Source organism: Trachypithecus francoisi, unplaced genomic scaffold (assembly GCF_009764315.1).
Source record: "Trachypithecus francoisi isolate TF-2019V2 unplaced genomic scaffold, Tfra_2.0 Lachesis_group17, whole genome shotgun sequence".
Taxonomy (NCBI): Eukaryota; Metazoa; Chordata; class Mammalia; order Primates; family Cercopithecidae; genus Trachypithecus; species Trachypithecus francoisi.
Window position 1 is genome coordinate 82171230 of NW_022681462.1, and position 26896 is coordinate 82198125.

The 26896-nt window shown below is 55.6% G+C and overlaps 2 protein-coding genes across 4 annotated transcripts in view; one reads left to right on the top strand and one right to left on the bottom strand.

Moving 5' to 3' along the window:
* The window catches only part of HADHA (hydroxyacyl-CoA dehydrogenase trifunctional multienzyme complex subunit alpha), a 60413-nt gene extending 55478 nt beyond the window's left edge, over positions 1-4935 (top strand). Inside the window, exons 15-20 of the mRNA XM_033176332.1 lie at positions 317-457; positions 889-957; positions 1744-1939; positions 3133-3247; positions 3938-4083; positions 4171-4935. Of these exons, the coding sequence (XP_033032223.1) occupies positions 317-457; positions 889-957; positions 1744-1939; positions 3133-3247; positions 3938-4083; positions 4171-4316 (813 nt within the window). The 3' untranslated portion in view covers positions 4317-4935. The remainder of the gene's footprint in view (positions 1-316; positions 458-888; positions 958-1743; positions 1940-3132; positions 3248-3937; positions 4084-4170) is intronic.
* Positions 4936-5903: 968 nt separating this feature from the next.
* Positions 5904-22433, bottom strand: GAREM2 (GRB2 associated regulator of MAPK1 subtype 2). Of its 3 annotated transcripts, XM_033176331.1 has the most exons (7): positions 22121-22431; positions 19057-19197; positions 12514-12644; positions 10312-11355; positions 9230-9399; positions 8275-8359; positions 5904-7875 (listed from the first exon to the last, which is right to left on the bottom strand). In XM_033176331.1, exons 1-7 carry the CDS (start codon positions 22230-22232, stop codon positions 7330-7332), a joined length of 2229 nt encoding a protein of 742 aa, XP_033032222.1. In that variant the 5' UTR covers positions 22233-22431; the 3' UTR covers positions 5904-7329. The 3 variants fall into 3 exon arrangements, with proteins under 3 accessions (XP_033032222.1, XP_033032221.1, XP_033032220.1); XM_033176330.1 differs by having other exon boundaries at positions 5904-8359; positions 22121-22433; XM_033176329.1 differs by having other exon boundaries at positions 5904-8359; positions 21461-22225.
* Between the last annotated feature and the right edge of the window lie 4463 nt (positions 22434-26896).

Consider the following 26896-nt stretch of genomic DNA (forward strand, 5'->3'; position numbering starts at 1 on the left):
AAGTGGAATCTTCATCCGTTGTTCCCCAATAAATCTAGTTTGGCCTCGAGCTGTGGTTTTGGCACTGATTGTGGGAGGATCTGATGTCTGTAGTGAAAAACCTTAGAAGCAAATAGAAGAGGAGGATTCCAATATGCTCTCCCTAAGCATACTAAACTTTTATCAAAGATCCATGGAACCAAACCACTCAGCCATGTCAAGCAGTATTCCTGTATCACAGCCACCTTTCTTTCTAGTGTTTTCCTAACAGAGAAGGAATGCTCTAGATTCCTCAACCGCATTCTCCAATCTGTTGGCTTTTGGTTCCCCTTGCCAGGTGATCGGCATGCACTACTTCTCTCCCGTGGACAAGATGCAGCTGCTGGAGATTATCACGACTGAGAAAACTTCCAGAGACACCAGTGCTTCAGCTGTAGCAGTCGGTCTCAAGCAGGGGAAGGTCATCATTGTGGTTAAGGTAAGGGGCTGTGTAACAGAGCTGTAGAGTTTGAAAAGTTCTAATAAGATTCCTTTTACCTACAGGCTTGTTTATAAATATTCTGGGGCAAATGACCAGATTTTGATGATTTTCCCCTGGGTTGTCTCTAGCATTGACTGTCCCACTGAGTCAAGGTGGGAGTGGGGAGTATCTAGGGTGTGGCAGGGTTCTCCCAGCCATCCCAGACCTTGAAGGTGACCATGAAACTATCTGCTGTACTGTTTGATTCAAGCCAGGCTACCCCTAGTATGGCTTCCCCTGCAATTTCATTTTTAAGGATTCTGACTGAGATTTTAAGTCACCTTAAGTTTTACAGTGACTTTCAAATGACTTTGAAGTGACCCTGGGAAAGGTAGAGTGTTTCGGTTCCAGCAGCAGGGCCAGTGAGCTCATGTTCTCTCCCTTGGCAGGATGGACCTGGCTTCTATACCACCAGGTGTCTTGCGCCCATGATGTCTGAAGTCATCCGAATCCTCCAGGTTGGTATTGCTCTCCAGAGTGTGTGAGGCATCGTCCACTCCTTCAGTCACTCCAAAACTCATAATGTCAAGATAAGGACCAAGCTTCCTTCTAATATACCAACTCCTGCTCTTGTCTAGGAAGGTCCCTGGTGCCCCCTCTCTGCACAGCAGTCGGAAGTTGGGCTCATACTGCATTGAAAGGGGCAGAGCTTTCCCTCTGCCCCGCAGCCTCCTCACTGTTCCAGCAAGCTAAAGGCCCCCCACAGCATGTCTTCTATGCTGTTTCTGCACCTCTCTGAGGAAGGGACCATCCAGAACAGGGCCTGCTTGGTTCAACTGGTGCTGCATCTGTTTCTGCAGCACACAGAACCCTCTAGTAGCCATCGAGGTCATTCTGGCAGGAAAGGAGAGGGATCCTCCTCTCTGGGCACTTAACCAGACTCGGGGATCACAGGGCTCTGAGTGCTGCTCTTTAATGATGTTTCTTCTGTTGGTCATGACACACTCAGCCATCTGTCATGGAATCTCCTTATTATTGAGATTCAGAAATGCAAAGAAAATGAAGAATTTAGTCATCTCTAAACGTCCTTAAAGTGCTGTAGATTAGAGAAGGCTCAGACTTTCCACTTGTGGCCCCAAACTTCTTTGTGCTTCCCTGAATGAAATAGCACCAGTCCTAGGCCTGGTCAGGTGACACTCAGAAGTGGGTTTTACACAAGGCAGTGTTTGGAGCCAGTACAGGGAGCCCTTTGGGGGGATTTGGGCTGCCCTTCCCCAGAGGTCCCTGCTTCGCTTCCTGTTCAGGAAGGAGTTGACCCGAAGAAGCTGGATTCCCTGACCACAAGTTTTGGCTTTCCTGTGGGTGCCGCCACACTGGTGGATGAAGTTGGCGTGGATGTAGCAAAACATGTGGCGGAAGATCTGGGCAAAGTCTTTGGGGAGCGGTTTGGAGGCGGAAACCCAGAACTGCTGACACAGATGGTGTCCAGGGGCTTCCTAGGTGAGTAGCCTCAAGGAAACATAACTAGCACCACTAGTTACAAAGTTCTGAGCAGTTCCTGAGACCAAAGAGTTACAGAAGCCCTCCTGGAAGAAAGTTTTCTAAACACAGAGCCCTTGTCATTGGAGATTTCAAAAATGATTTCATGAGTCAGGTGCAGTAGCAACCACTTATGGTCTTAGCTGCTTAGGAGGCTGAGGTGGGAGGATCGCTTGAGCCCAGGAGTTTGAGGCCAGCCTGGGCAACATGGCGAGGCCCCTTCCTTTATATATTTAAAAAAAAAAAGAAAAAAGAAAAAGGTCCTGTGAACCTTCTAAGGGCCAGGACTATAGACTATGGACAAAAGGCAGAGTTCTACCCTTGTGGGGCTCTAGCATCACCTGGTCCAAGTTACTGGTCCAAGTTACGCCAGATGGACAAACATTTTATCCCCCCGAGACGAAATCTGCGATAGTGCAGAAGCAAGCTCTGCATCCAGGCTTTACTATGTTGTCTGGCCACCTGTGAGGAGAAAGTATAAGCTCACAATACACAGTATACAGTTGAGGCCCACAGAGAGGGGACTTTCTTGTCAAAATAGCAAAATCAGCATTACAGCCTGGGTGTCCTAGGGCCTGGTGTTGCATATTGGGATGTTAAAACTCACCCAGGTGGCCTTTCTCATCCAGGTACACAGATGCCCAAGATCCAGGTCACAAGATGATCTTTCTTTCTCTGCCCACTCTTCTGACAAAGACTAATTTGCTAGGGTTAGCTAGACATACAAATTCAGTAATTCAGAAGAGGCCAGAGCTTTATAATAGACCAACAGAGATAAGAATTCTCAAGCCAGGGTTGTTTTTTTGTTTTTGTTTTTGTTTTTTGAGACAGTCTCACTCTGTGACCCAGGCTGGAGTGCAGTGGCATGATCTCGTCTCACTGTAACCTCCACCTCCCAGGTTCAAGTGATTCTCCTGCCTCAGCCTTCCGGGTAGCCTGGATTATAGGCGCCCACCACGCCTGGCTAATTTTTGTATTTTTAGTAGAGATGGGGTTTCACCATGTTGGCCAGGCTGGTCTCAAACTCCTCACCTCAAATGGTCCACCCACCTCGGCCTCCCAAAGTGCTGGGATTACAGGTATGAGCCACCATGCCTGGCCAGGCCAGGGTTCTGAGAAGGAATAGTAGCACTCCCTTTTCTTGCCTCTTTTAGGTCGCAAGTCTGGGAAGGGCTTTTACATCTATCAGGAGGGTGTGAAGAGGAAGGATTTGAATTCTGACATGGATAGTATTTTAGCGAGTCTGAAGCTGCCTCCTAAGTCTGAAGTGTAAGTCCATTTGAGTGGCTAATGCCTGAAAATAGACTTTCTCTGACAGCCCAAAGCTTCCCAGCCCCTCTTCCATTTTCTTTCTTTTCTTTTCTTTTTTTTTTTTTTAATACTTTAAGTTCTGGGATACATATGCAGGTTACTTAGGTATACACGTGCCATGGTGTCCTCTTCCATTTTCTTTGTGACCACCATACCTGAACAGGAGGACCACCCCTGATGCTAGCATGGTAGCTTTCCAAGTGGAAGGCCCTCACACGTGCTGCCTTGGTCTCTGCCTGGCATCGAGGTGAGAACCAGGCCATGTCTGGTGAAGCCCTCCCTGCTCCAGCCTTCTCTGGCAAGGTCCCAGAGAGCTGCTGGAAGGACAGATTCTCCTTGGCCCCTTCACCCTCCCAGATCTTTATTGGCATTTGTGAGCAGCTGACTGTTGCTGATGCCAAAGAGATACTGATTATCTTGGCACCAGGCCCTGTTCTAGGTGCTCAGTTTCATGTTAATTAGGGCAAGTTACTCTCCACTTTTTCCATGGGAAAGTTTGGCCCACCCAGGCAGCATCTTCTCTGAGGGTCAGCACCAACCGGCCCACAGAGCTCCCCATACACCCATCCCGACTTCCATTCTGCATCTGTAGCTCTGGCTTTCCTCCCCTTTTTCTCTTCTTCTACCTAAACATCTCTCTCTTGGCAGCTCCTCAGATGAAGACATCCAGTTCCGCCTGGTGACAAGATTTGTGAATGAGGCAGTCATGTGCCTGCAAGAGGGGATCTTGGCCACACCTGCAGAGGGAGACATCGGAGCCGTCTTTGGGCTTGGCTTCCCGCCTTGTCTTGGAGGTTGGTCTCGCAGGTTGGGAAAGTAGTTCACTTTAGCCTGGAGCCCGTGTTGCATCTCCTTCAACGAAGTCCTCTTTCTCTATTCAGGGCCTTTCCGCTTTGTGGATCTGTATGGCGCCCAGAAGATAGTGGACCGGCTCAAGAAGTATGAAGCTGCCTATGGAAAACAGTTCACCCCATGCCAGCTGCTAGCTGACCATGCTAACAGCCCCAACAAGAAGTTCTACCAGTGAGCAGGCCTGACGCCTTGCTCAGTCAGTGCACTAACTCCAGGTGCTGGCAGTGCGGGTTCTCCAACAGAGTGGTCTAGATTTATCAGAGTAACGAGAGAAGGAAGACAAAATCCGGCACTGGGGTTGCTCCCTGATTAAAGTGCCTTCAGCCAAGACCATCTCTCCCTCCTGGTAAAGTGTGACTGTGAATTAGTCTGCACTTCCTGTTGGAAGCTAGAGCCCACTGTGCTCATTGTATAAGCCCCAAGGCCTAGAGTGGCAGCCAAGAGCCATCTGGAGCCACCTCTCTGCCTGTTCCTCCCAAGAGGCCAGGGTGGCCAGGAGTGGTGAGGGCAATTCTGCACCTAGCCAAACACATAACAATAAAAACCAAACTCTGTGTCAGTGTCTTTGCCCTTCTGGTTTAAACACCTCCTTCAAAAAGCAATCTGGAAGAAAGCCCTGTGCTTTGAGAGTAAGAATGTGTGTGCAGAATTCTAGGCAGCACCTTAGGGAGGGACTGGGATGAGAGAAAGTGGGACCTGGTAGGCTCAACCACACACACCTGTCTGTGTAGATGCTTTGCCTGGGCTTCTGCTCACCACAGTGTATCAGGATATTAAAGCTCAGCCTGGGCTTCCTCATTGTGTGATCTTACCCATTTCTTTTCTGGGTGTGCCTCATTCATCGGTGTTTCTTGGGATGGCTGTGGGAACGCTGGTGCTAAGCACAGGCGCTGACATTTCCCTTGATGTTCAGTGATCCTGGCCAGCCCCAGAAATGCCTGCGCGGCAGTCGGGCAGTATGGGAGCAGCATGAGGAGCGCTGACCCCCACAGCACCTGCGCTCCCCCATAGCTTCAGCCCTCCCCACCCCGCCCCCTGGGGTGGGAACTTCCTACACTCATGTTCCGGCAGAAGCAGTGCCCAGTCTGGGTAAACAGCGCTGGGGCTGACTGGGTCTGGCAGAAGGATCCACACTGAGTGTGTGTGGAATCGTAATTCCAGTCCCATCACATTCTGCATTCTAAAGTGTCAGATATTACCAGTTACTCCTGCCTCTGCTCTAGTTGTTACTTCAAATATGTCCCTGGTCCCAGCTCTGTAGCTGGAACTGGCAGGCAGAGAGATCAGCTCTGGCTCTGCTTGGTCACTAGGAAGCCAGACCCTAAAACCAAGTCACCTCTGACTTGGGGTTTTCAGATGACCAGAGTAGGGAGCTGATCCCTTGCACCAAAGCCATTAACAGGCTTCCAAATTTGGTCTGAGAGCCTGAGGCTGGCATTCTGCCAATGCAGGAAGCTAAGCTTGGGCCCTGGCTGGTGGCATTCAGCTTTGAGCCTGGGTCTTTCCCTTCAGTAACACCAGGTAGTTGTGAATTATGTTGAAACTAGTGGGAGCTGGAGGGGTTCTTGTAGGGTAGGGAGGGGCTGGCAAGGGCCTTGCAGAAGGGAATGAAGGCTGCCACCAGCCACCTCCGCAGACATGGGAATGGCCACACGCACACATCATTCCTCCCTCAGTCCTCTCCTGCCTGAAGGCATTTACACTGTGCCCATGGGTCCCCATGGCCTTGTTTTCAAAAGAAGAAAGCAGCTGGCACCCAGAATGCCACTTGTACTAGTCTTCAGCAGTCTAGCATTTATTTCACTAGTCCTTGAGGATTCTTTAAATGATCTGCAAGAAAACCAAATGTCCCCACATCACAGGTTTTGTGCTCTACTCTGACCACTTCTCTGAGCTGAGGCAGCCTGCTTGGAGTATGGGCACCAGCATGGCTTGGCTACTCTTAAGATAAAAAGTAGAGGAAATAAATAGGTAGACTAGGTAAGGCAGAAGAGAAGGCTGGCACCTTGGACCCTGACACTAGTGGGCACCCTGTGGTTCTGGGTGAGATGGACGGCACAGGGGTAGGGTGGGGTGTGTGGTTGGACACAATGACCAGAGCTCTGGGTACCAAGCAGATCCCCATGTTTGAGATTCAAGGGCACAAAGACCTGCTCTGAAGCACGTGAACAAGTGCGGGACTGAGCTCCAGGACCACGCTCTCCCAAGTGTACCCTCCTGTGCCAGTGACAGGAAACCAGGGAAAAACACCAAAATCATATTGTCAGAGCCAAATGATGGGAGCAAGAGATTGGCAGAATTGGGGGTGGCTGACTACCACTTGTTTCTAGAATCAAGGAGAAGCTGACCTAAATCGACCTGCTCTTCCACGGAGACAGTATTCTGAGACTGAACCCCACCTGACGGATGGATAACTAGTTGCAGTAAAGTCAGAGGGGAAGCCAGGGTGCTAGAGCCATCTGGGCAGTGTCTGGCTTCCTAACTAGGTAAGTGGGTCGGGTCAGTAGCAGAGCTGTGCTCTTCCAAAGTCGTCACCCATGAACCAGGACCCACAGGTGGAGCTTCTGAGGTGCCATGGCTTAGGCTTGTACACGACTCACTTGTGTGCAGGGCCAGGCCCCCCACCCCCACCCCACCCCCCACCCCCTGTCAACCGCAGTGGAGCAGAGGGGGAAAGGAAAGGCATCCCAGAGACACAGACATCTACACCCTCACTCTGGGGCAGCTTTAGGCCAGAAGCCCACAGAGCACAAAGGAGAGTGGGCACTTGGGAAATTTGTGCTTAAATTACCGGCCATCTTGTCTCTAAACAGAGCCTACAGGTTTGAGCAGTGGAAGTCATTTGTGAAGGTCTATAGCAGGGCATGAGGAGGTGTTAGGTCACCCTGAAGGCCAGCTTTTGACCCCGTTGTGGGAATCACAGCAAATGCCTTACTGGGCCCAGGTACACAGTGGTGCTCCCAGCCCCTTTCCCATGTATTCTGCACACTCAAAGGCAAGTTGTCCCGTGCAGCGGTCTGAGCCCAGAGGATCACATTTCCACTTGCATCTCCCCTGGATCCACCCAGTGGCTGCCGAGCAGTCTGTCTCGACATCGATCCTCCCTGCAGGCAGCACCTGCTCCTCCCAAGTGCTGTCCCTAGGGCCCCCATGCCAGCATTCCAGCTGTGCAGCTCCAGCTGGGCAGTTCAGATCTTGGGCCTCCAGCCTTTGATGAACTGCATGATCTTCTTGACCTGCAGCTTGGTGAGATGGAAGTCATCTGCCAGGATGTCCTCACTGAGCTGCACGAAGATGCTACCATCGATGCGTTCTCGGGCAAAGAAGCTCACGACATCCTCTGAGAGCCCGATAAAACGCAGACTGCGAGAGACCTCCTCCAGGGAGAGCGCAGACAGGTCAGCAGGGGGCTGCCAGGAGGAGGCATCCCGGACTCCAAAGCCTGTGGCTCCATCCCGGGGACTGGCAGGAGGCCCTTCCAGGCGCCCTTGGGTTAGAAAAAGTCGTCCTCCTCCTGCCTCAGGTCCCTGCAGAGCAGCTGGTGACAGTGGGGTGGGGACCTGGCGCAGCACCAAACCTTCAGGCTCAAAGGCCTTGGGGGGGCCAAGTGGGGAAAGGCGGGGTCCAGGCCCAGGTGTCCCCACTGCTCTGGGCTCCTGAGAACGCAGCAGCTCAGGCTCTGGAGAACTGCCCTGCCCCAGCTCAAAGGGATCGAAGGGCTCCAGGGCTGGTTCCTGCCATTCAGAAGAGGAGGAGGAGGAGGGGGCGCAGGAGGAGGGGGGAGCAGCTGAATAGGCCTGGCCTGGCGAGGCTGGGCCTGGGGAATACGCAGGGCCAGAGGTAGCCACAGGACCCGAGGTGGTTGTGGGGCCAGAAGAGGAGGCCGCTGAAGGGCCTGAGGGGTAGGCAGGCCCGGAAAAAGGGTTGAGAGCTCCGAATGGAGCAAAGCGCTTCTGGGGGTGTGAGGGCTTGAATAGAGGAGGGCAGCTGTGGTAGGTCTTAACAGGGGTGTCAGCCCCCAGAAGGGAGGCGGCTCGACCGCTCAGAGGCTCTGTGAGCGCCCGGGAGGCCTGGCTGGGCTGTGTGGTTGAGGGTAGGGGTCCGGGGGCTGGGCGGCTAGAGGATTCGCCCACCTTGCAGTCTCCCCAGGTGCATGGGTAGCAATAGAGGGAGTACGTGTCCGGTGATGGGGAGCCACTGCCACTGCGGGAACCCGCCCTGTGGACAGAGACAGACACACACACATAGGACAGGTGAGGCTGAGCAAGAGGGAACATGACAGGGTCACACATGCAATGCAGCCAAGCACCACCGTGCCCTCAGCAACACGGGCCTGCACCCCAGCCCCAGTCCGAGACCCCCCGGAATGGCCCTGTTCTTCCTTCCAGCATCCCCCAGCCCAGGTCAGAAAACATAGGGGAAAAACCAAACGAAACTGAACTTAATAAAAATTTCTTCTTTTTTTTTTCTTTTAAGATGGAGTCTCGCTCTGTCGCCCAGGCTGGAGTGCAGTGGTGCAGTCTTGGCACACTGCAACCTCCGCCTCCCAGGTTCAATTGATTCTCCTGCTTCAGCCTCCGGAGTAGCTGGGATTATAGGCACGTGCCATGACGCCCAGCTAATTTTTGTATTTTAGAAGACATGGAGTTTCACCATGTTAGCCAGGCTGGTCTTGAACTCCTGACCTCAAGTGATTCACCCAGCTCGGCCTCCCAAAGTGCTGAGATTACAGGCATGAGCCACCATGCCCAGCCTGAACCTAATAAATATTTCAAAACAGCAAGGAGCTCTCGTCCCTCTATCCTGCAGCAAAGTCCCCACCTTGAGGGGACCAGGGCAATGTTCCCATTTGTTCCTCAACATTTAAGAGAGAAAGGAGCTGAAGTGGGCAGAACAGGCCACTGGGCCCCAGGTCCCAAGACACCCAGACACCCGTGCCCCTCCCTCAGCCACTGCACATGGACCTGCACCCTGGGAACTTCCCAGGCCTGAAGAGTTTCTCTTCCTCAGCACCATAGTCTCCCCTCCTCACCCTTCCCTGCCTCGATCTACCTTAGAACTGAGGACCAAAGGAAGCCAGGGACTCACCCATCCTGGAGGCCAGAGGAGTAGTAGGAGAGGCTGGAGCTGGGGGAATGTACCGGCTGCAGCTTGGGGAAGCGAGGGGGAACCGGGGGGCTACCCGAGAGCCGGCCACTGCCATTGCCACCCCGGGGAGGCACTGGAGGGGCGTTGAGCAGGCGGCACTCCTCCTTCACCTACAAGCAGAGGGCGGTGACTCCACCTCGACTCCAAACAGCTGGCACTCCTTATCTTCCCCTTCCCAAGCAGCTGGGCAAAGGGGCTGTCTGGGCCTGACACTCGTCTCACTTTGCCAATAGGCTGCCTTGCACCCCAACTGCTCATCCAGTCAGCCAGCCACCCAACCCTTCCTAGCCTTCCCAGCCTATCTCACGCACCCACACCCTGTCCCAACGCACGCACAGCCTCCTTCCTGTTCCTCGGAAACCCATTATGAATGTTAAGAAAAAGAATACAGAGGTAGATCAAAACAGGTTAAGCAGACGTGCTCCCTCCTCAAGGAAAAAAAGAGAAAGCAGAGGACAAAGGAAGGCCGAGGGGACCGAGGGAAGGAAGCGTCTGCCACCTGCATCCCTCCCTACAGGTCGCGTACCCCAAAGAGGACTCCATGGGATGCTGACGGGTGTTACGGGCAGGGAGAAAATGTTCTGATCAACAGGATTCCTTAGTGCAGGCCTTCTCAGAGCTTTTCATGTACCAAAGCTCTGTGACTCCGACATGAGGAGGAGGGAAACAGGGCTGGCAATCACTCACATCTCTAAGCTTACTTCGCCAAGGAAACTTCTTTTCACGGAACAACTTAAAGGACCCCTGTTCTGTGGAACCTTCTGGGTAACAGTGTTTCGGGGCTTCTCTCAAATCCTCTGAGGCTGGGGACCTATACGCATCTCTGTCCCACAGCTCCCCCGCCACCGTTCGCCCCAGTGCCCCTTACTACAAATGCTCTTGCCTGGCATGGCTCTGCCCTTTCCTTCTCCCCTTCCCCACCCCGCCACCTCGTCTGCCACATACTACGGGGCCGGGGCTCAGGAGAACGGGCTTTGGGCCCTGGCTGGACCCGGGACTCGGCCCCCAGCGCGCTCACTCACCGCCTCAGATTTGGGAGGGACCGGAGGCGGCGGCGCCTCCGGCTCCCGACGCGGCGGTCCCGCGGTCCCGAAGGAGATGAGGTCGGGTCCTGGGGACGGCCGGGCGAGGCCCTCCGGCCCCTGGTGCGCCCACAGCTCCTCGTAGGGGATCTCTGCGGGCGGAGCGGCGGGCTCGGGAGCGGCTGCCCAGTCGGGGCTCACGTACTCCTGGTCGCCCTCGCCGGCGGGAGCGGGCGCTAGTGGGCCTGGGGCGCGGGCGAGCCCGGGGACGCGCGGCGCGGGCAGGCAGAGGCGCGCGCGGCGCGGGCTGGCGCAGTCTTCGGCGAGCTCGGCAGGCGCCTCGCGCACGGCCGTGGAGTACTCGTCGGGGTCGAAGCGCTCGCGGCAGTAGGAGGCGCTGTCGCGCACCAGGCGCTCGACGCGCGGGTCCCCGGCCAGCAGACCCTGCGGCAGCGCGAAGCGCGGCGTGTCCGTTAGCAGCAGGAAGTGCAACGGCGCCGGGCCCTCGCGGCGCAGCGCCAGCCCCAGCACCACCGTCTTGGAGATGATGCTAACCAGCTTGTAGCAGTGACCCTCCCGCACCGGGTGCAGGTCGTAGGGGTTGCGCGGCGGCCGGCTGGGCACCAGTACGTTCACCGGTAGCCGCACGCGCTCGATGATGGCGCGCACCGTGTGCTCGCCCTCCTGCATCTGCAACTCCAGCGGGCTGCGAGTGCTGAAGCGGCCCTGGCACTGGAAGGGCAGGCTCAGGCTCTCGTTGGTGCGGTGGTTCATGCAGATGAGGCAGGGCATCTTGCCTTTGACCGGCCTGGCGCCCCCGCCGCCGCTGCCTCCCGCGGCCCCCGCGCTCGCCGGGCCGCCACCTCCCACCCCGGTCAGCGCACCGGCCCGGCCCAGCTTTCGCAGGAGGGTGGTGAAGCGCGAGCGCTCCTTGGTGGTCTTGGCGCACAGGATCTCCGCCTGGCCCATAAGAGTGAGCTCGTCGCCCGCATGCAGCGTGAAGTTGTACACCTCGCTGTCCTCGCTGAACTCGCCCGACACCACCTGGAGATCCCAGAGACAGGGCAGTGCCTTAGCCAGGTCCCAGGGAAAGCCACGCGGCCAGCTCCCAGAGACTGGAAAGGGAAGACAGCCTTCCTCTTCCGCCCTCCCGGGGCTCGGACCAGATGGAAAGCATTGGGCTGTAGGCCAAGAGATCCACGTTCATCCTGGAGAGACGACTAGCAGCTGTGCCACCTTAAATGAGTTGCCCCTCCACGCCTTAGCGACCATATCTGATAACTCTTACTTCGAAGAACTGCTGTAGGATTAAAAAGACTGTAGGTGCAGTAACATATTTTTCTTTTCTTCCCCACTACTTGGATCAGCAACATAAAGTATACAGTAAATGGCGACTTTTATCATCATTGTCTTTACCATTTGCGCGATCATAATGCCCTGCCCATCCAACAAGGCTATGTGAAGAGAAATGAATTGATGGATAAGAAAAGGATTTGTAAACAGAACAGCACTATCTGTACACAGCAGGGACTGTTTTTAGTTTTGTTTTTTTGTTTTGTTTTGTTTTGTTTTTTTTAGAGACATGGTCTTGCTCTGTCGCCCAGGTTGGAGGGCAGTGGCACATTCACAGCTCAGTGCAGCCTCAAACTCCTGGCAACAGTCCTCCTGCCTCAGCCTCCCAAGTAGCTAGGACTACAGATGTGCACCACCATGCCCAGTTAATTTTTTAACATTTTTTTGTAGAGACAGGGTCTCTCCATGTTGCCCAGGATGGTCTCAAACTTCTGACCTCAATCGATCCTCCCTCCTTAGCCTCCCAAAGTGTTGGGATTACAGGCGTGAGCCACTGCTCCCGCCCCACAGCAGGGGTCTATTTACACTGCCTGCTTACCACAACCACCGCCTCTACAAGTGGGTGCTGGGGCAGCTAGGGACAGGTTGCCCTGAAAAGTCTCCAAGTCAGAACATGACCCTTCCAGACACCCCTTCCTTCTTCACTACCTTTCGCAGGAAGTCCTTCAGCCTAGTGGGCCCTATTCCCCACTCTTCTGACATGGCTCAATTGTGCCAAAGGCCCCTAAGGGGTCCCCAGGAGCCACTCTCCTTCTTGGATCCTCAGGGCAACCTTCCAACCAGGGTCAGGGTTGCCCCTGAGGCAAGGAGTAGTGTGGGGACACCACACCTGGTGATGGAGTGACTGACCTTGACGCTGAAGGTGATGGCTTCCATCACGAAGATGCGGTCAGGGAAGACACTGGCCACCTCCTCCACGCTGCTGAAGTACCTCACTGGTTCCCGCACATCCCGGGCCTGTTCCAGGAGCTTGAACTTCCCTGCATAGTGGGTGACAAAAGTTGCTGGAGTGGGCCTGCCTGCATCCCAAGAGCCTTCGTGGTCCCCTGCTACCATAATCTCAGCCAGTCCCTCAGGAACTAAGGAAGGCCAAAGGGCAGGTTTCCACTGGCATGGGCTGAAGGGGGCTGGTCATCTGGCTCGGCTTCAGCAAGGTGAGCACAGATCCCTAGCATCTACAGCCCAGCCCTCACCCCATAGAGAGCCTGTGGGTATGCAGTGAGGCTAGCGGCTGCCTGCCCAGAGAACCCAATTGCAAATAGCCCCAAACATGTGGACACAGAGCTGGCCTCTGATCAACTATCAGTGTGGTACCAGGATGCTGGCTCCTTGCTCGGTCCCAACCTGACCTCTGATTTGCCGTGACAAGTTCCTTTCCCTCTCTGGGCCTCTGGGTCCTCATCTGAGGGGGTGGGGACAGATGATTGTGGGCCCTACCTGGATCTGGCATCCTGTGCTTCGCCCTGGGCTGCTCATCCGCATGGAAGTGGCACTGGGCCAATGAGGGCCTGGCCCAGCCCTTGAAGGCTCTGGGAGAGCCACTCTGACCCCAGCTCTGTTCCCACACCCTGCCCTGCTCTGATATCCAGTCCTACTCTCCCAGAGGCTCTGACCTGAACCCAGCAAAGCCACCTACCTCCCTGAGAGGAGGCCTTCCCAACCTGCAGTCTGGGGCTGTGTGCTTTGCCAAGCTCAGCACATGCCCCTTGGAGACACAGACGTTCCAGAAGTGATTGCCAGTCTGTGAAGCTGGCATCCCTGTGTAAGCTATCTCACCTCACCTTTTATATGCATACCCACAGGAGCACAAAGACAAGCTCTGAGCCGCCCTGGCATCCGATGGATGGCCTTTTCTCAGGCTTCATACAGTAGGAAGAGAGCCGTGAATAGGTGAGGGAACAAGTCGAGAGAAGACAAGGTGACTCTTTAGCCTCTGGGTGTTTTTGTTTTTTGAAACAGGGTCTTGCTTTGTCACCCAGGGTGGAGTACAGTGGTATGATCACAACTCACTGCAGCTTCGACCTCCTGGGCTCAAGGGATCCTCCTGCCTCAGCCTCTCAAGTAGCTGGGACCACAGGCATGTGCCACCATGCCTGGCTAACTTTTTAGATGAGGTCTCATGATGTTGCCCAGGCTGGTCTCAAACTCCTGGGCTCAAGCGATCCGCCAGCTATGGTCTCCCAAGGTGCTGGGATTACACGTGTGAGCCCCGTGCTGGGCCTTCTTTAGCTTCTGAAGCCCCCTTGGTAGTTGCTTCTGTCACAGTTCATTCATTTAATCATCGCACACATATTGATGGAGCACTCGCTATGTGTCAGACACTACGGTAGGCCACACACAGGGTGCAAAGCTGTAAAATACAGTCTGCCCTTAAAGAAATCCAGATATAGTGGGTGAGACGATGAGTACTCAATGATGGTGGGATGTGATAAGTGCTACAACAGACTTGTGACAAAAGAGTTAGAAGATGACTGGGTAAGAGAAACCTGCCTGGCGGAATCTGAGAGGATCACTGAGCTGCACCTTAAGAATGAAAGGGAATTCACAGAATGGGCATTCCCTGTGGAAGAAACAGTGTAAACAAAGACACAGAGACACAAAATCAGACCACCTGCCCCAGATGGTGCGTGCCTGCAGGGAAGGACTTAGAGAGAGGGAGGACAGGAGGGGATGCAGACAGCAACTGGGATTTGAGAGGCTCTGAATGCCTTGCTTAAAGCAGTAAGACTTTATTCTGTACAACATGAGACCCACTGGAGTGTTTCGAGCAAAGAAATACTGTGATCCAGGTTCAGCTCTATTAAAATAACCAGGAGACCAGTCAGGTAAACGACCCAGTAAGGGGTTCTGGAGAAGAGCTAGGGAATAGCAGAAACAGAGCAAGAGACACTGGGAAGGGAGACCCAGCAGGCTTGGGTGACTGAATAAGGGGGAGTTGGGGAAGGAAGGGACTCAGGATGATGTACTCAGGCCACCAGCCTGGTCAGAAATGGAGATGGCAGGCCAGGCACGGTGGCTCACGCTTGTAACCCAGCACTTTGGGAGGCCAAAGTGGGCAGATCACTTGAGGTCAGCAGTTCAAGACCAGCCTGGCCAACATGGTGAAACCTCATCTCTACTAAAAATACAAAAACCTATCTGGGTGTGGTGGCACACACCTGTAGTCCCAGCTACTTGGGAGGCTGAGGCAGGAGAATCGCTTGAACTCGGAAGGCAGAGGTTGCAGTGAGCCAAGATCACACCACTGCACTCCAGTCTGGACAACAGAGCGAGACTGTCTCAAAAAAAAAAAAAAGAAAAGAAAAGGAGATGGCAGAGCTGTTAACAAAAACTGGGAACCCAGAAGGAACATGTTATGGGACCAAGGCAGATCCTGGAGAGGCCAAGGAAGGGGCCTTGAGGTGGTGCTCCTAGGGTGGGTGCCACCAGTGTGTGTGCAGAACTTGGGGACATCTGGCCAGCGAAACAGACTGAAGGTCACCAGCCCACAGGTGGCAGCCTCGGCTGTGAGGCAAGTGAGATGGCTCAGGGAAGAGGAAGAGCAGGGGGCTTGACACTTTGGGGATGTTCATCCCAGAAAAATGCCCACACTGTGATCCTAGCATGAACACATGCACAATTGTGTATGCAGTGCCGGGGGTTCCTGGGGGCCCCCAAACCCAGCCAGAGACCCAGATGAAGACACCCATGGTGCAGGGTAAGAGGAGCAGAGGGCAGGGCCTGAAGCATCATCACTGAGCAGGGAGAGAAATGACAGCCCAGAACAAGGGGAAATGGCCAGGAGAATGCTGGTGGGGGAGCCCCCAGGCCTGCCCTCCCTGCCCTGGGACCCACCTGGGAAAAGGCCTCTGAAGTGCCACAGCCCTAGAAGGCAACAGCAGAAAAATGTGGACGAGGGCAGGCAAGAAGCAGGGATCTAGGACTTGGGAAGCAGGAACTGCAGGCACTGAGTAGCCCCACTCCCCTCACCCCTGCCTCCTCCCCCAAGTCCACACACAACCCCCCACCCCTGCCCCTGCCCCAACCACAAGTAGCCAGGCAGGGAGCAATGCCCACTGCCCCCTGTGGGGAGACTTGGAGCCAAGTCAGGGCTGGAGCTGGGGGAGGATGTGGCAGGGAAGATCGATGTAACCATGGCATCCAGCACCATCCCCTCCGCGGCAGCCTGAAGCCCAGCGCCGGTCATTACTGCAGGAGGAAGGAAGGGAGCCCTCCAGGGAGTGATGCTCCATACCCTGGAAGCCTTTTCCTCCCCGCCAGCCCAGGGGCGGCTTCCTCTCCTGCCTCCCCCTATATGGGACCTGATGTCCCCCACGGCTCTAGGGACCTGCCCCATCCTGACCTGCCTCTCCTCCTTGTCCTTGCCGTCAGAACACATGGCTGCCTCACTCCTCCCTTCCGGCCCCAAGCACCTGGGCTGTGGCAGGGGCTTGCTGACCACCCTTCTCCATGCCTTCCCCACAGCACACACTCAGTAAAGAACATGGGTAAAAGCTCCGGCTTTGGAGTGCGACATATCTGGCTGAATCCCACCCTGCCACTAGCCAGCTGTGTGACCTTAGGCAAATTATTTAATCTCTCTGGGCTTCGGATTTCCATCTGTAAAATGGAAACATCCCGCTGGCCAGAGGCGCATCTGCCAAATGCTGAGCAGGAAACAAGGCCAACACTGGGGAAGTGGCCCCATGCTCAGGGAAGACGCCTGGCCCCTCCCGCTGGGCCGGGGCGGGGGACGGGGACTGGGAGGGGGGACAGTGCGGAGCCTGGCCAGGTCTCCCTGACTCCCAGAGCAGAGCGCGGCAGCCGGGAGACCGAGTCACCGGCAGTGCCCCGAGCCCCACCCCGCGCGGGGCGCCGTCCTCCTCCCTCCCTGGCCTTCCCCGCAGCTCTCTCGCCGGTCCGCAGCCGGCCGCCCCCGCCCGCCCAGCGCCATTATTAATTCATTAGGAGAAATCAGCGTGGAGCCCAGCCGTGCACTCAGCGCCTCCTCGTTAACCCGCCGGCCTCCGCCTCCGCCTCCCCTCCCCCGTGCGGGCGGACAGTAGCAGCCCCGCAAAAAGATGGGGCTGGGGCGGGGGCCGCGCCCCCCAAGACCACCACCGGACACAGGCATGCAGGGGCGCCAGAGAGATGGGAGGAAGAGCTAGGAGCCCCCGCACCCACGGTTCCCTGGGAGACTGTGCCTCGGGTTCCCAGAGTTTTAATGACACAACCAAAATGAAGTCCCTAAAGTCACGTTTTTTTCAGTGAGGGATTTTCCCAATCTTTCTTTCTCTTTTTAATTTTTATTTATTTATTTTAGATGCTGGAATGTCGGGGTACCATCATAACTCACTGCAGCCTCAACCTCCTGGACTAAAGGGATCTCCCCCACCTGGCTTCAGCCTCCCCTGTAGCCAGACTACAGGCCTGCGCCACCATGCCAGCTAATTTATTTATTGTTGGGGTTTTCTTTGTTTGTTTGCTTGTTTTTGGTTTTGTTTGCAGAGAACGGTTCTCGCTATGTTGCCCACTCTGGCCTGGAACTCCTGGCCTCAAAGGATCCTCCTGTCTCAGCCTCCTAAAGCACTAGGATTACATATACCAGCCACTGCTCAGGCAACCTTTGCTTTTTTCATCTCAAGAAGACCTGAGACCTCCCCCAACCAAGCTGGGAAACTTCTAGCTTGAGCAGGCCCCCAGGGGGCTCCAAGCCCAAGACAGAACCCCAGGTCAGAAAGACATCTGAGTGAGTTTCCATATCTTTTAAAGGGTTAGGTGATGGAGTACACAGGTACCAACTTCACAGGTTATAAAAGACAGAAGCCTCTGTAAAGGGCTCAGTCCTGTCCTCCTGGCTCAGGGAGACCCAGGGTCAGAGGGGGCAGGGCTACCTGTGAGGAAGCAATGGGGCCTTCCCAACTCAAAGGCTTCCCAGCCTTGGTGAGAGGGTTGTCAGGAGCAGCTGGGCACAGCAATTAAAAACACAGAACTAGGCTGGGTTTGGTGGCTCACACCTGTAATCCCAGCACTTTGGGAGGCCAAGGCGGCTGGATCACTTGAGGTCAGGAGTTTGAGACGAGCCTGGCCAACATGGTGAAACCCTGTCTCTACTAAAAATACAAAAATTAGCCGAGCATGGTGGCAGGCACCTGTAATCCCAGCTACTTGGTAGGCTGATGCAGGGGAATCGCTTGAACCTCAGAGGCAGAGAGCCAAGATGGCGCCTCTGCACTCCAGCCTGAGCAACAGAAAACACACACGCACACAGAACTGGGCCTGGCGCAGTGACTCACACCTATAATCCCAGCACTCTGGGAGGCTGAGGCAAGAGGCTTCATTGAGACCAGGAGTTTGAGACCATCTCTAAAAACAAAAACAAAAAACAAAAAACATGGCACTGGGCAAGCCACTGAAACTCCCGGAGCCTCAGTTTCCTGGTGAGTTAAATGGAGTTGATAAGACTTTCTCATCAGGTTGCCATGAGGATGAAATGGCAAAAATGTTCGGCCCAGCATATGGAATGCAGCACATGCTTAACACATGGCAGCTGTGGGATCCGGGGCTCACACGGGGACATCTCTGGGATGGGGCCACCAGAATCCCATCCCTCCCACACAGGGGACAGCAACCACATGCTCCTGGTGTGGTGTAGCAGACACCAGCCCTCAGTTGAGATACCTGGATGTGGCCATGCTCTTCTTTTCCTAGCTGTGTGACAAGGGGCAAGTCACCTCCTCCCCCAAGCCCTCCATTTCATCATCTATAAAATGAAGGGGCTGTACTTCCTTTTTTGGTAACAGAATCATTTCTTCAAACAAACTCTTATTATATGTCAACATCACTTATAAAACTAATAAAGGTAGTCCATTAGCATAATCTTTAAAAGTCTAAAATTGTTAACATTAACTTATAAAGTCAACCAATGGAAACAATAGGTTTAATGCAAAAATTGGGAAAAACAGAATCAGTGCGGAGAGGCGCAGCCATGTAATCAGCTTGGGCATTCGCTGGTTTCTGCAGCGTTTGGTTGCACAGTACTGAAAAGGTCCTGGCAGGACATGTTCTCTTGGAGGGTCTGCACAAAAAAGGGTAAGTGTGGCAGCTGAAGGTATACCCTGAAGGCCTCTGATTAGGGTTAAGCTCTGATTCGTAGTAATTTAAGAGTGTGGGTATTTTTTAATCATTAGTTTCAAATCTACTTTAAAATAAAATGTGAATCAAAAAACCTGTGAGCCACCTCGCCAGAAACCCAGAGCTCCACAGAACAGAATGAAAACTGCCGGGCCCTGACTCCAACCCTAACCGTAATCACCGCCTCGCTAGTCACAGCGTTCCCCCTACCCCTGACCCCAGCCCCTCCTGCCTACACCCCCCGCAGGCTTTATGACATCTTTTCCTGGCTGGGCACACCTGGGTACTGCAGGGGGATGTCAATCTTGGGCCCGATGACATAGTGGCCCTCCTCCAGGGTATGAGCTGTCACCGTTGTCCACTGGCGGCAGGAGTGGATGAGCAGGATGTCTCGCTCACTGACGCCCTCAGCGTACTCCCCTGGGAGGGGAGAGGAGGACAGAGGAGGAGGGGAAGGAAGACAGGACATTAGGAGGGGCAGAAAGAACAGACAGGGTGACCTCCTCACCAAGACCACCCCCCTGAGGGACAGCTCCCCACAATCCCTGCCCAGGTCAGCAAAGCTCAAGGGACAGGCAGGCTGCCAGCTGGGGCCTGGGGCTGTGGGGCTGGCTGTGAGCCTCTCAGGGCTGTGACTCCTGACAGGGCCCCTCGTTCATCAGTGGCTGGAATGCCTGCTGTCTCTGGCTCTGAGCTGGGGCTGGGAGTTCCCCATGGATAAGCCCAGACAGCCCCTGCCCTCCAGGAGCCCTTAGGCCCCTGGGGAGGTGGGCAGAGATGTACCAGAGACTAGGCAAGTTTGAGGCACTGACTAGAGCATGTCTGGGGAGCAGCAGGTTCCAGCTGGGGTTGGAGTGGCGAAGGGAGACTTTATTGAGCAGGAGATGCTGGAGCTGGGCCTCAGCCTCCCAGTCAGGGCCTAGGCCCTGCAAGAAGGGCCCTGTTGGGGCAGTGGAGAGGGCCCAGATGGGACTGTCCCTTATAAGGTCCCAGCTATGAGAGCTCCCCCAGAGCCACGGGTTGCTCAGGTCAGGAGAGTGACAGGGCTTAGAGCAGCTGATTACTGGCTCTCCCAAGGGCAGCCCTTCCTTTCCACCCACTGCCTTGTTCAGGGGACCTCAAAGGAGAGTGGGGAAGTCCCCAGAAACCGCCAACCCTATCTCAGAGAAGCAGCTCCTTGACACCCCCTCCCCACGCCCCTCATCCTCCCAATTACAGTGGTGATGGCTGAGGGTTGGAGGGGTTGAGAGAGCAGGTTTAGAAGGCAGGAGTGGGAGGCCCAGCCCTGGGGCCTGGGGAAAGCTGCTCTGGGGCAGAGGTGTTGGGAGTTGGGAGGGGTCTGGGCCTGGAGGCTCCAACCCCAGCAACGGTTTCCAGGGGAGCGGGAGGGGCGGCCCAGCTTCCAGGAGGCAGAAGGGGCCATGTCCTGGCTGCAGCTGGTGGGGAGGGTGGGGGTGGGGAGCACCTCCTTCCTTGCTCCTTCAGGCACAACTTACAAAATTTCTGCGAATCAAATGGGAAATGGTTTACTCTGATGGCTGGGGGATCCATAAAGTGTGTACATGTGGGGTGGGTGGATGTGTGTGTGTGTGTGTGTGGCAGGGTGGGGGGCAGTTCAAGACGCTCAGGGAGGGCCTGGCCCCCACTATGTGTGTGTTGGGGGTGTTATCTGAGCCTTCTTCTGCACCTCCTCACCTCCAGGGGCACAAGAACAACTCTGATCCCTCCTCTGAGAGCTGTCCTGGGTCTCAGCCCCGTCTTCCACAGCCACATGGGCACCCGCCAGTAACCATGGCTCATGACCACCAACAGCTGAACCACAATAGCCCACAGTGACAGATGCTTGTCACCCAAACCACATAACTCAGTCTCTGGCCAAGGGGCCCCTCCCAAATGCACAGGTACACAGGGACCTACCCTTCAAGCCATATAATTCTGACCAGACATTCACACCCTGATGGTGACCCAGCCATAGCCACACACTGTCACACGCAACAGACAGCTGGGCCATCACACCAGTTGTTCATTCACTCACCCATTCATTCATTCATTCATTCAATCCATAATCTTTATTGGGCAAGGATGCCCGGTCTCAAGGAGCCCACAGCCAGGTGGAAAGACAATAAACTGGCTGGCCATTATAATGAGGTGCACAGTAGGAGACAAGCCAGGGTTGGCACGAGGTGGCAGGGGAGACCAAAGGAGGCCGTACCCAGACCGCGGAGCTCAGAAAAGCTGCCCAGAAAGGGGAGATGCCAAAAAGGATATGTGGGAAGTGGCCAGAAGACCCCAAGGCAGCATCCCCCATTCACAGGTGGACACGGTACCACACTCTGACCACTCTGCCCCGTGCCAGAGAAACAGACGCTGGCCTGCCCGGCGGCCAGGGCGCCGATGCTGCCCCATGAGCCTGCTCCCGGGACAGCTGACGCCCACTGTGCCCACTCCTGGCCGCCGCGGAGGAGGGGCTGCCGGGCCCCCGAGGGGAGGAGAGGAGCCTGCGGCCGCGGGCCCCATTAGCATTCAGGGAAGCGAGTATGCCAACGCGGGCCAAACCCCTATTCTTCTCACACACAAAACCCCCGGCCTGGCTGCCAGCCCCAGCTACCGCCCATCCCCCAACCAAGCAGCACCCCCCCTCCCCCGAAACGGTCCCCTCGCTCCACGCAGCCCCCGGGGGTACCTTCTTGGGCCCCCATGAGTGGTTCCATCAGCCGAACGGTTGGGGGCCCCAGATCCTATTAAGAAGTGGGACAAGATTCGGGGGAGGGCCGGGGGTTTGGGGGTCACGCCGGGCGGCAGACCCGGCTCCCGCGGGCCTCTCCCGAAGGTGGCCTGCCCGCCCCAGGACCGAAACTGCTCCTGAGGAAGCGAAAGGAAGTGCAAGAAGGGTCCCCAGAGGGGCGGAGCAGGGCTGGGGGTGGCGGTAGGGGGAAGACAGAGTCCGGGTCCCAGAGATGAGGGAAGACAGAGGTGAGAGGCCGCGGACAAAGGGACTGAGGGGGCGCGGCCGGGACGGGGTCCCAGGGGCAGCGGGGGAAAGGGGGGCACCGACGGGGCGGGAGCAGGGGCTCGGCCCCTTTCCGGACTCCAGCTGGGCGGGAAAACTGTCCCGGCCCTGTCCCCGGTGTCTGTGCCTGTGCTTGTCCGCGGGGCCCAGGAGGCGGACCTGACCGGTGGGCCCCGCGTCTCCCGGGAGGCGCGCCAGGAAGCGATCGGGGCCCACACCGGGGAGCCAGGAGGGCGCGGGCGCCGCATCCTCCTCACGATCCCGCTGGCCCCTGCCTGGAGAGCCCACCATTTCCCCGCGGACCCCGGTCCCCATCTCCAGCGACCCCGGTACCTGGCCCAAGGCAGGCGAGCGTGGGCAGGCGGCAGCGGCTGACGATGAGGTCAAGCGGGAAGGCGCCCATGCTCCAGCGCAGGCCGGCCAGCCCGGCCGCAAGCTTCTCCATGGCATGGGCGCCCCGGGGCCGCCGTCCCGGGGCCCCGACGGTCAGTCCCGAGCGGCCCAGGCTCTCGCGCCCGCCGCCACCTCCCGGGGCCGCCGCGGCGCTAGCCGCCTGGCAGCCCCGCCGGGCCGCGGGCGTCACGTGGCCGGCCTCCCCGCGGGGCGCCGACCCCGGCCCCGCCCCCGGGCCCCGCCCCCTCCTCCCGGACCCCCGCCCCCTGCTCTGGCAGCCCGGACCCGGACCTGCCCCCGGACCCACACCCGCACCTCCGCCCCAGCCCTGTCCGCCCGGCCCCGCCCCAGCCCCCTCTCCTCGGAACCCAGTCCCCGCGCCCCATTCTGGGACCCCGGGTCCCGAGCCCCGCGCTCCGTTCGCCCGCCCCCACCCCAGCTCCCCGGGCCCCCTCCCGCCGCCGCCAAGCCCCGCCTCCCCTCCCGCAAGCTTCCCCGCGCCCAGGTGACGGCGGGTGATAGAGGACCCCAGGGCGGGCGCCCGGAGGGACAACGAAGACCCGAGCGGCATCTGCGGAGTCGGCGCAGGTTCGGCCTCCTCCTCCTGGCTGGGTATGTCCGGGCCCCGCCGCTCCCCCTGGTGCCGGCCTCCTAGAGGCCGCGCCCCCCGCGCCCGATCCGGCTCCGCCGCCCAAAGCTCGGGTTCTGAATTCAGCTTCTCCAGGACCTTCATCACCACCGGCTCCATGGAGCTGGGCGAGGCAGCCTCCTTAACCCCATTTTACTGATGAGCAAACTGAGGCGCAGAGGTCAGGTGGCAGCAAGGACTTCAACCTAGGTTGGACTTCAACCCAGATTTGACTCCAACCCTACTGCCCAATAGCACCCTGCAGTGCCCCAGCATAGAGCACCTTCCACGTTCCCAGCGCCCCCTTAGCCAATGGTTCCGTGTCCCGTGAACCGGCGCTCCAGCGCTTCCGCAGCACGCGCTGTGGGCTGCGTCCATTCTGTAGATGAGGAGATTCGGGGCGTAACAGGTGCTGCGGTCCCCTCTCGGATCGTTTCAAGAACCGTCCCCCACCCCGCCCCCACCATCGCTTCTCTCTTTTCCTTATCATTTTTTGAGACTAGGTCTCGCTCTGTCGCCCAGCCTGAAGTGCAGTGGCGCGATCTCGGCTCACTGCAACCTCCACCTCCCGGACTCAAGCGATCCTCCCACCTCAGCCTCCGGAGTAGCTGGGATAACAGGCACCCGCCACCACGCCTGGCTAATTTTTTTGTATTTTTAATAGAGACGGGGCTTCACCACGTTGGCCAGGATGGTCTCGAATTCTTGACCTCAAGCGATCCACCCGCCTTGGCCTCCCAAAGTGCTGGGATTACAGGCGTGAGCCACCGCGCCCAGCCTTCGTTCCCTTCTTTTAATTTGCGTTTCCTTTTCAGCTGTCGTCACCTCTTCCTTCCAAGCCCTCTGAACTCCATCCAGCTCGGCGGGCTCCCTTTGGGACCCCCTTCCCAGAAGCTTAGATGGCCTCGGCGTCGGCCTCTCTGTGTGTGCGGCGCCCTCTGCAGGTAACTGGGGGGATGATGCGGGCCTGGCTGACTTCGCGGGGCCAGCGGGCCTTAGTCCCTAGGCTGCTCCCTCACGGGAGTGTAGTGGCACGATCTCGGCTCACTGCAACCTCTGACTTCCAGGTCAAGCAATTCTCCCGCCTCAGCTTCCTGAGTAGCTGGGATTACAGATGTAGCTGGGATTACAGACAAGCACCATCATGCCCGGCTAATTTTTTGCCTGGCTAATTTTTGTATTTTTACTAGAGACAGGGTTTCACAGTGTTGGCCAGGCTCCTCTCGAACTCCTGACCTCAAGTGATCCACCTGCCTCGATCCACCAGTCCTCAGCCTCGGTACCCCCCGAGAGAACCCCACCAAATACAAACAAAACCCTCTCTTCTGTGGCCGGGCGCGGTGGCTCACGCCTGTAATTCCAGCGCTTAGTAACCTCAACGAGCCATCTCAGCAGTTCTTACAGGTCTTTGGAGCCTGCCTCCAATACAGCTCCAGTACAATTATTCCCATGCTGGTCTCCAAGTAAACACTGGGTGGCTGCCAGGAGTCTGGAGGAAGCGCCGCCATAGTGAAGCGGGCAGAATGCTTCTCTAGCAACTGCTACTTCTGGCGATTTAGCTGGGGACCCCCTACTGCTGCTGCGCACACCTCCAGGAGAATCGCTTGAACCCGGGAAGCAGAAGTTGCAGTGAGCCGAGATCGTGCCACTGCACTCCAGCCTGCACGACAGAGTGAGACTCTGTCTCAAAAAAAAAAAATTACTCGGCCGGGCGCGGTGGCTCAAGCCTGTAATCCCAGCACTTTGGGAGGCCGAGACGGGCGGATCACGAGGTCAGGAGATCGAGACCATCCTGGCTAACACGGTGAAACCCCGTCTCTACTAAAAATTACAAAAAACTAGCCGGGCGAGGTGGCAGGCGCCTGTAGTCCCAGCTACTCGGGAGGCTGAGGCAGGAGAATGGCGGGAACCCGGGAGGCGGAGCTTGCAGTGAGCTGAGATCCCGCCACTGCACTCCAGCCTGGGCGACAGAGCGAGACTCCGTCTCAAAAAAAAAAAAAAAAAAATTACTCAAACTGTTTCCCAGAAGAGAGGTTTTGTGTCAGTGGTCTTTCACACCATTTCTGAACCACACTTGCCTGAATGAACACTTCAGATGGACTTGGTGTCATCTGGGCTTAAGTGACAGCAGATGATGGAGTAAAACTGTACAAATAATCCAACGTCTTTTCTGTGAGCCAAGTCAATAATTAGCGGGGGATCCAATAGCTCTGCCTTTGTCGCCTGAGACAGATTGTCCAACAATTCCCCTGAAATTCCAATCTGTGCAATAAGACAAATACCTCAATGGAATAGAATAGAGAGCTCAGAAATAGATCCACACACATACAGTCAACTGATCTGTGACAAAGGAGGAGAGGCAATTCAATGGAAAAAGCACAGTATTTTTTTTTTCAACAAATTGTGCCAGAACGATTGGACATACATATAACAAAAAAACTAATCTAGACACAGATCTTACATCCTTCACAAAAATTATTTCAAAATGGATCATAGACCTAAATGTAAAATGTAAATGAATAGCATTCCTAGAGAATAACACAGGAGAAAATCTAGGTGACCTTGGGAACACCAAAAGCACTCCTCTGCCAATCTCAGCAATCCTGGATTATATGCATGGTTCCAAAAGCGTGGTGTAGCTTCCTTGTCCAGATTTAAGACCTGACATCTTGAAGATGGCAGCAAATCCTAGGAGTTGCACACTGGCATTCCATTTGAATCAGAACAGGAAAAGGAGCAAGATCCCTAGTTCCTGGGGAAATAGAGTTGTTCCCAGCCCAAAACCATAGCATAATTGGTACTTTTTTTTTTTTGGACAGGGTCTCACTGGCTTTGTCACCTAGGCTGGAGTGCAGTGGCAGGATCTCAGCTCACTGCAGCCTTCTCCTCCTGGGTTCAAGCGATTCTCCTGCCTCAGCCTCTCGAGTGGCTGGGATTACAGTCATGCACCACCACACCTGGCTCACTTTTTTAAAAAATTGTTTTTAGTAGAGATGGGGTTTCACTATGTTGGCCAGGTTGGTCTTGAACTCCTGGCCTCAGGTGATCCACCCAGCTCGGCCTTCCAAAGTATTGGGATTACAGTGAGCCTCTGTGTCTGGCTGATTGTTACTTTATAATAAGTCTTATAATAAGACAAATTTACCCTGACCACCTGCTTTGCAGGTGTTTGTACCAGCCTCCCCATCACCAAGCAGCCAATCCTGGCAGCAGGAATGGAAGTCAGCAGCTGAGAACCCTGGATTTACTGCTCTAGGCAAACCAAGGAGTTTCCAGAAGTTGTGGGAAAGCTCCCACCCAGTCCCCTGTAGAGTGACTGAACAGCTGATGGGAACGCCTTCATGGTCAGTAGAATTATCTTTCATGTTATGGTCCTGGCCTCACTAGTAAACCCTGTGTAAACTCAAAACTCACTGTGAAATCACTGTTAAATGACATGGGAATCTCTAATTTTTAATCAAATTACATATTTCAATTCATTTGTGTTGTCAGTGGAACCTTTTTTTTTTTTTTTTTTTTTTTGAGACGGAGTCTCGCTCTGTCCCCCAGGCTGGAGTGCAGTGGCACAATCTCAGCTCACTGCAACCTCCACCTCCTGGGTTCAAGCGATTCTCCTGCCTCAGCCTCCCAAGTAGCTGGGAGTACAGGCTTGTGCTACCACGCCCGGCTAATTTTTGTATTTTTAGTAGGGACAGTTTTCACCATGTTGGTCAGACTGGTTTCGAACTGCTGACTTCAAGTGATCCACCTGCTTTGGCCTCCCCAAGAGTTGGGATTACAGATGGGAGCCACCGCGCCCAGCCAGTCAGTGGAATCTTATTAAGTCTAATTGTTACATTAGGTAGCTAGTCAGGTATGAGCAGGGCAGGAGAGGGCTCACCACCAACACATAACACATACACCAGGAGTGTTGGGAGACCATCAGGTGATTGTCAGGAGGTTGTTAACTGTTTCTCTTTTTTTTTTTTTGACACAGAGTTTTGCTCTGTCACCCGGGCTGGAGTGCAATGGCATGATCTTGTCTCACTAAAACCTTTGCCTCCTGGGTTCAAGCGACTTTCCTGCCTCAGCCTCCCAAGTAGCTGGAA

What these genes read in the sequence shown, in the direction of transcription:
- GAREM2 (XM_033176330.1), bottom strand. Translation starts at nt 22,232, where the DNA reads ATGGAGAAGCTTGCGGCCGGGCTGGCCGGCCTGCGCTGGAGCATGGGC. An exon ending in CCATCACCTTCAGCGTCAAG is followed by an intron (nt 11,356 to 12,513) that starts GTCAGTCACTCC and finishes TGGGATCTCCAG; the next exon opens with GTGGTGTCGGGCGAGTTCAG. An exon ending in TCCCTCCCAAATCTGAGGCG is followed by an intron (nt 9,400 to 10,311) that starts GTGAGTGAGCGC and finishes CTCTGCTTGTAG; the next exon opens with GTGAAGGAGGAGTGCCGCCT.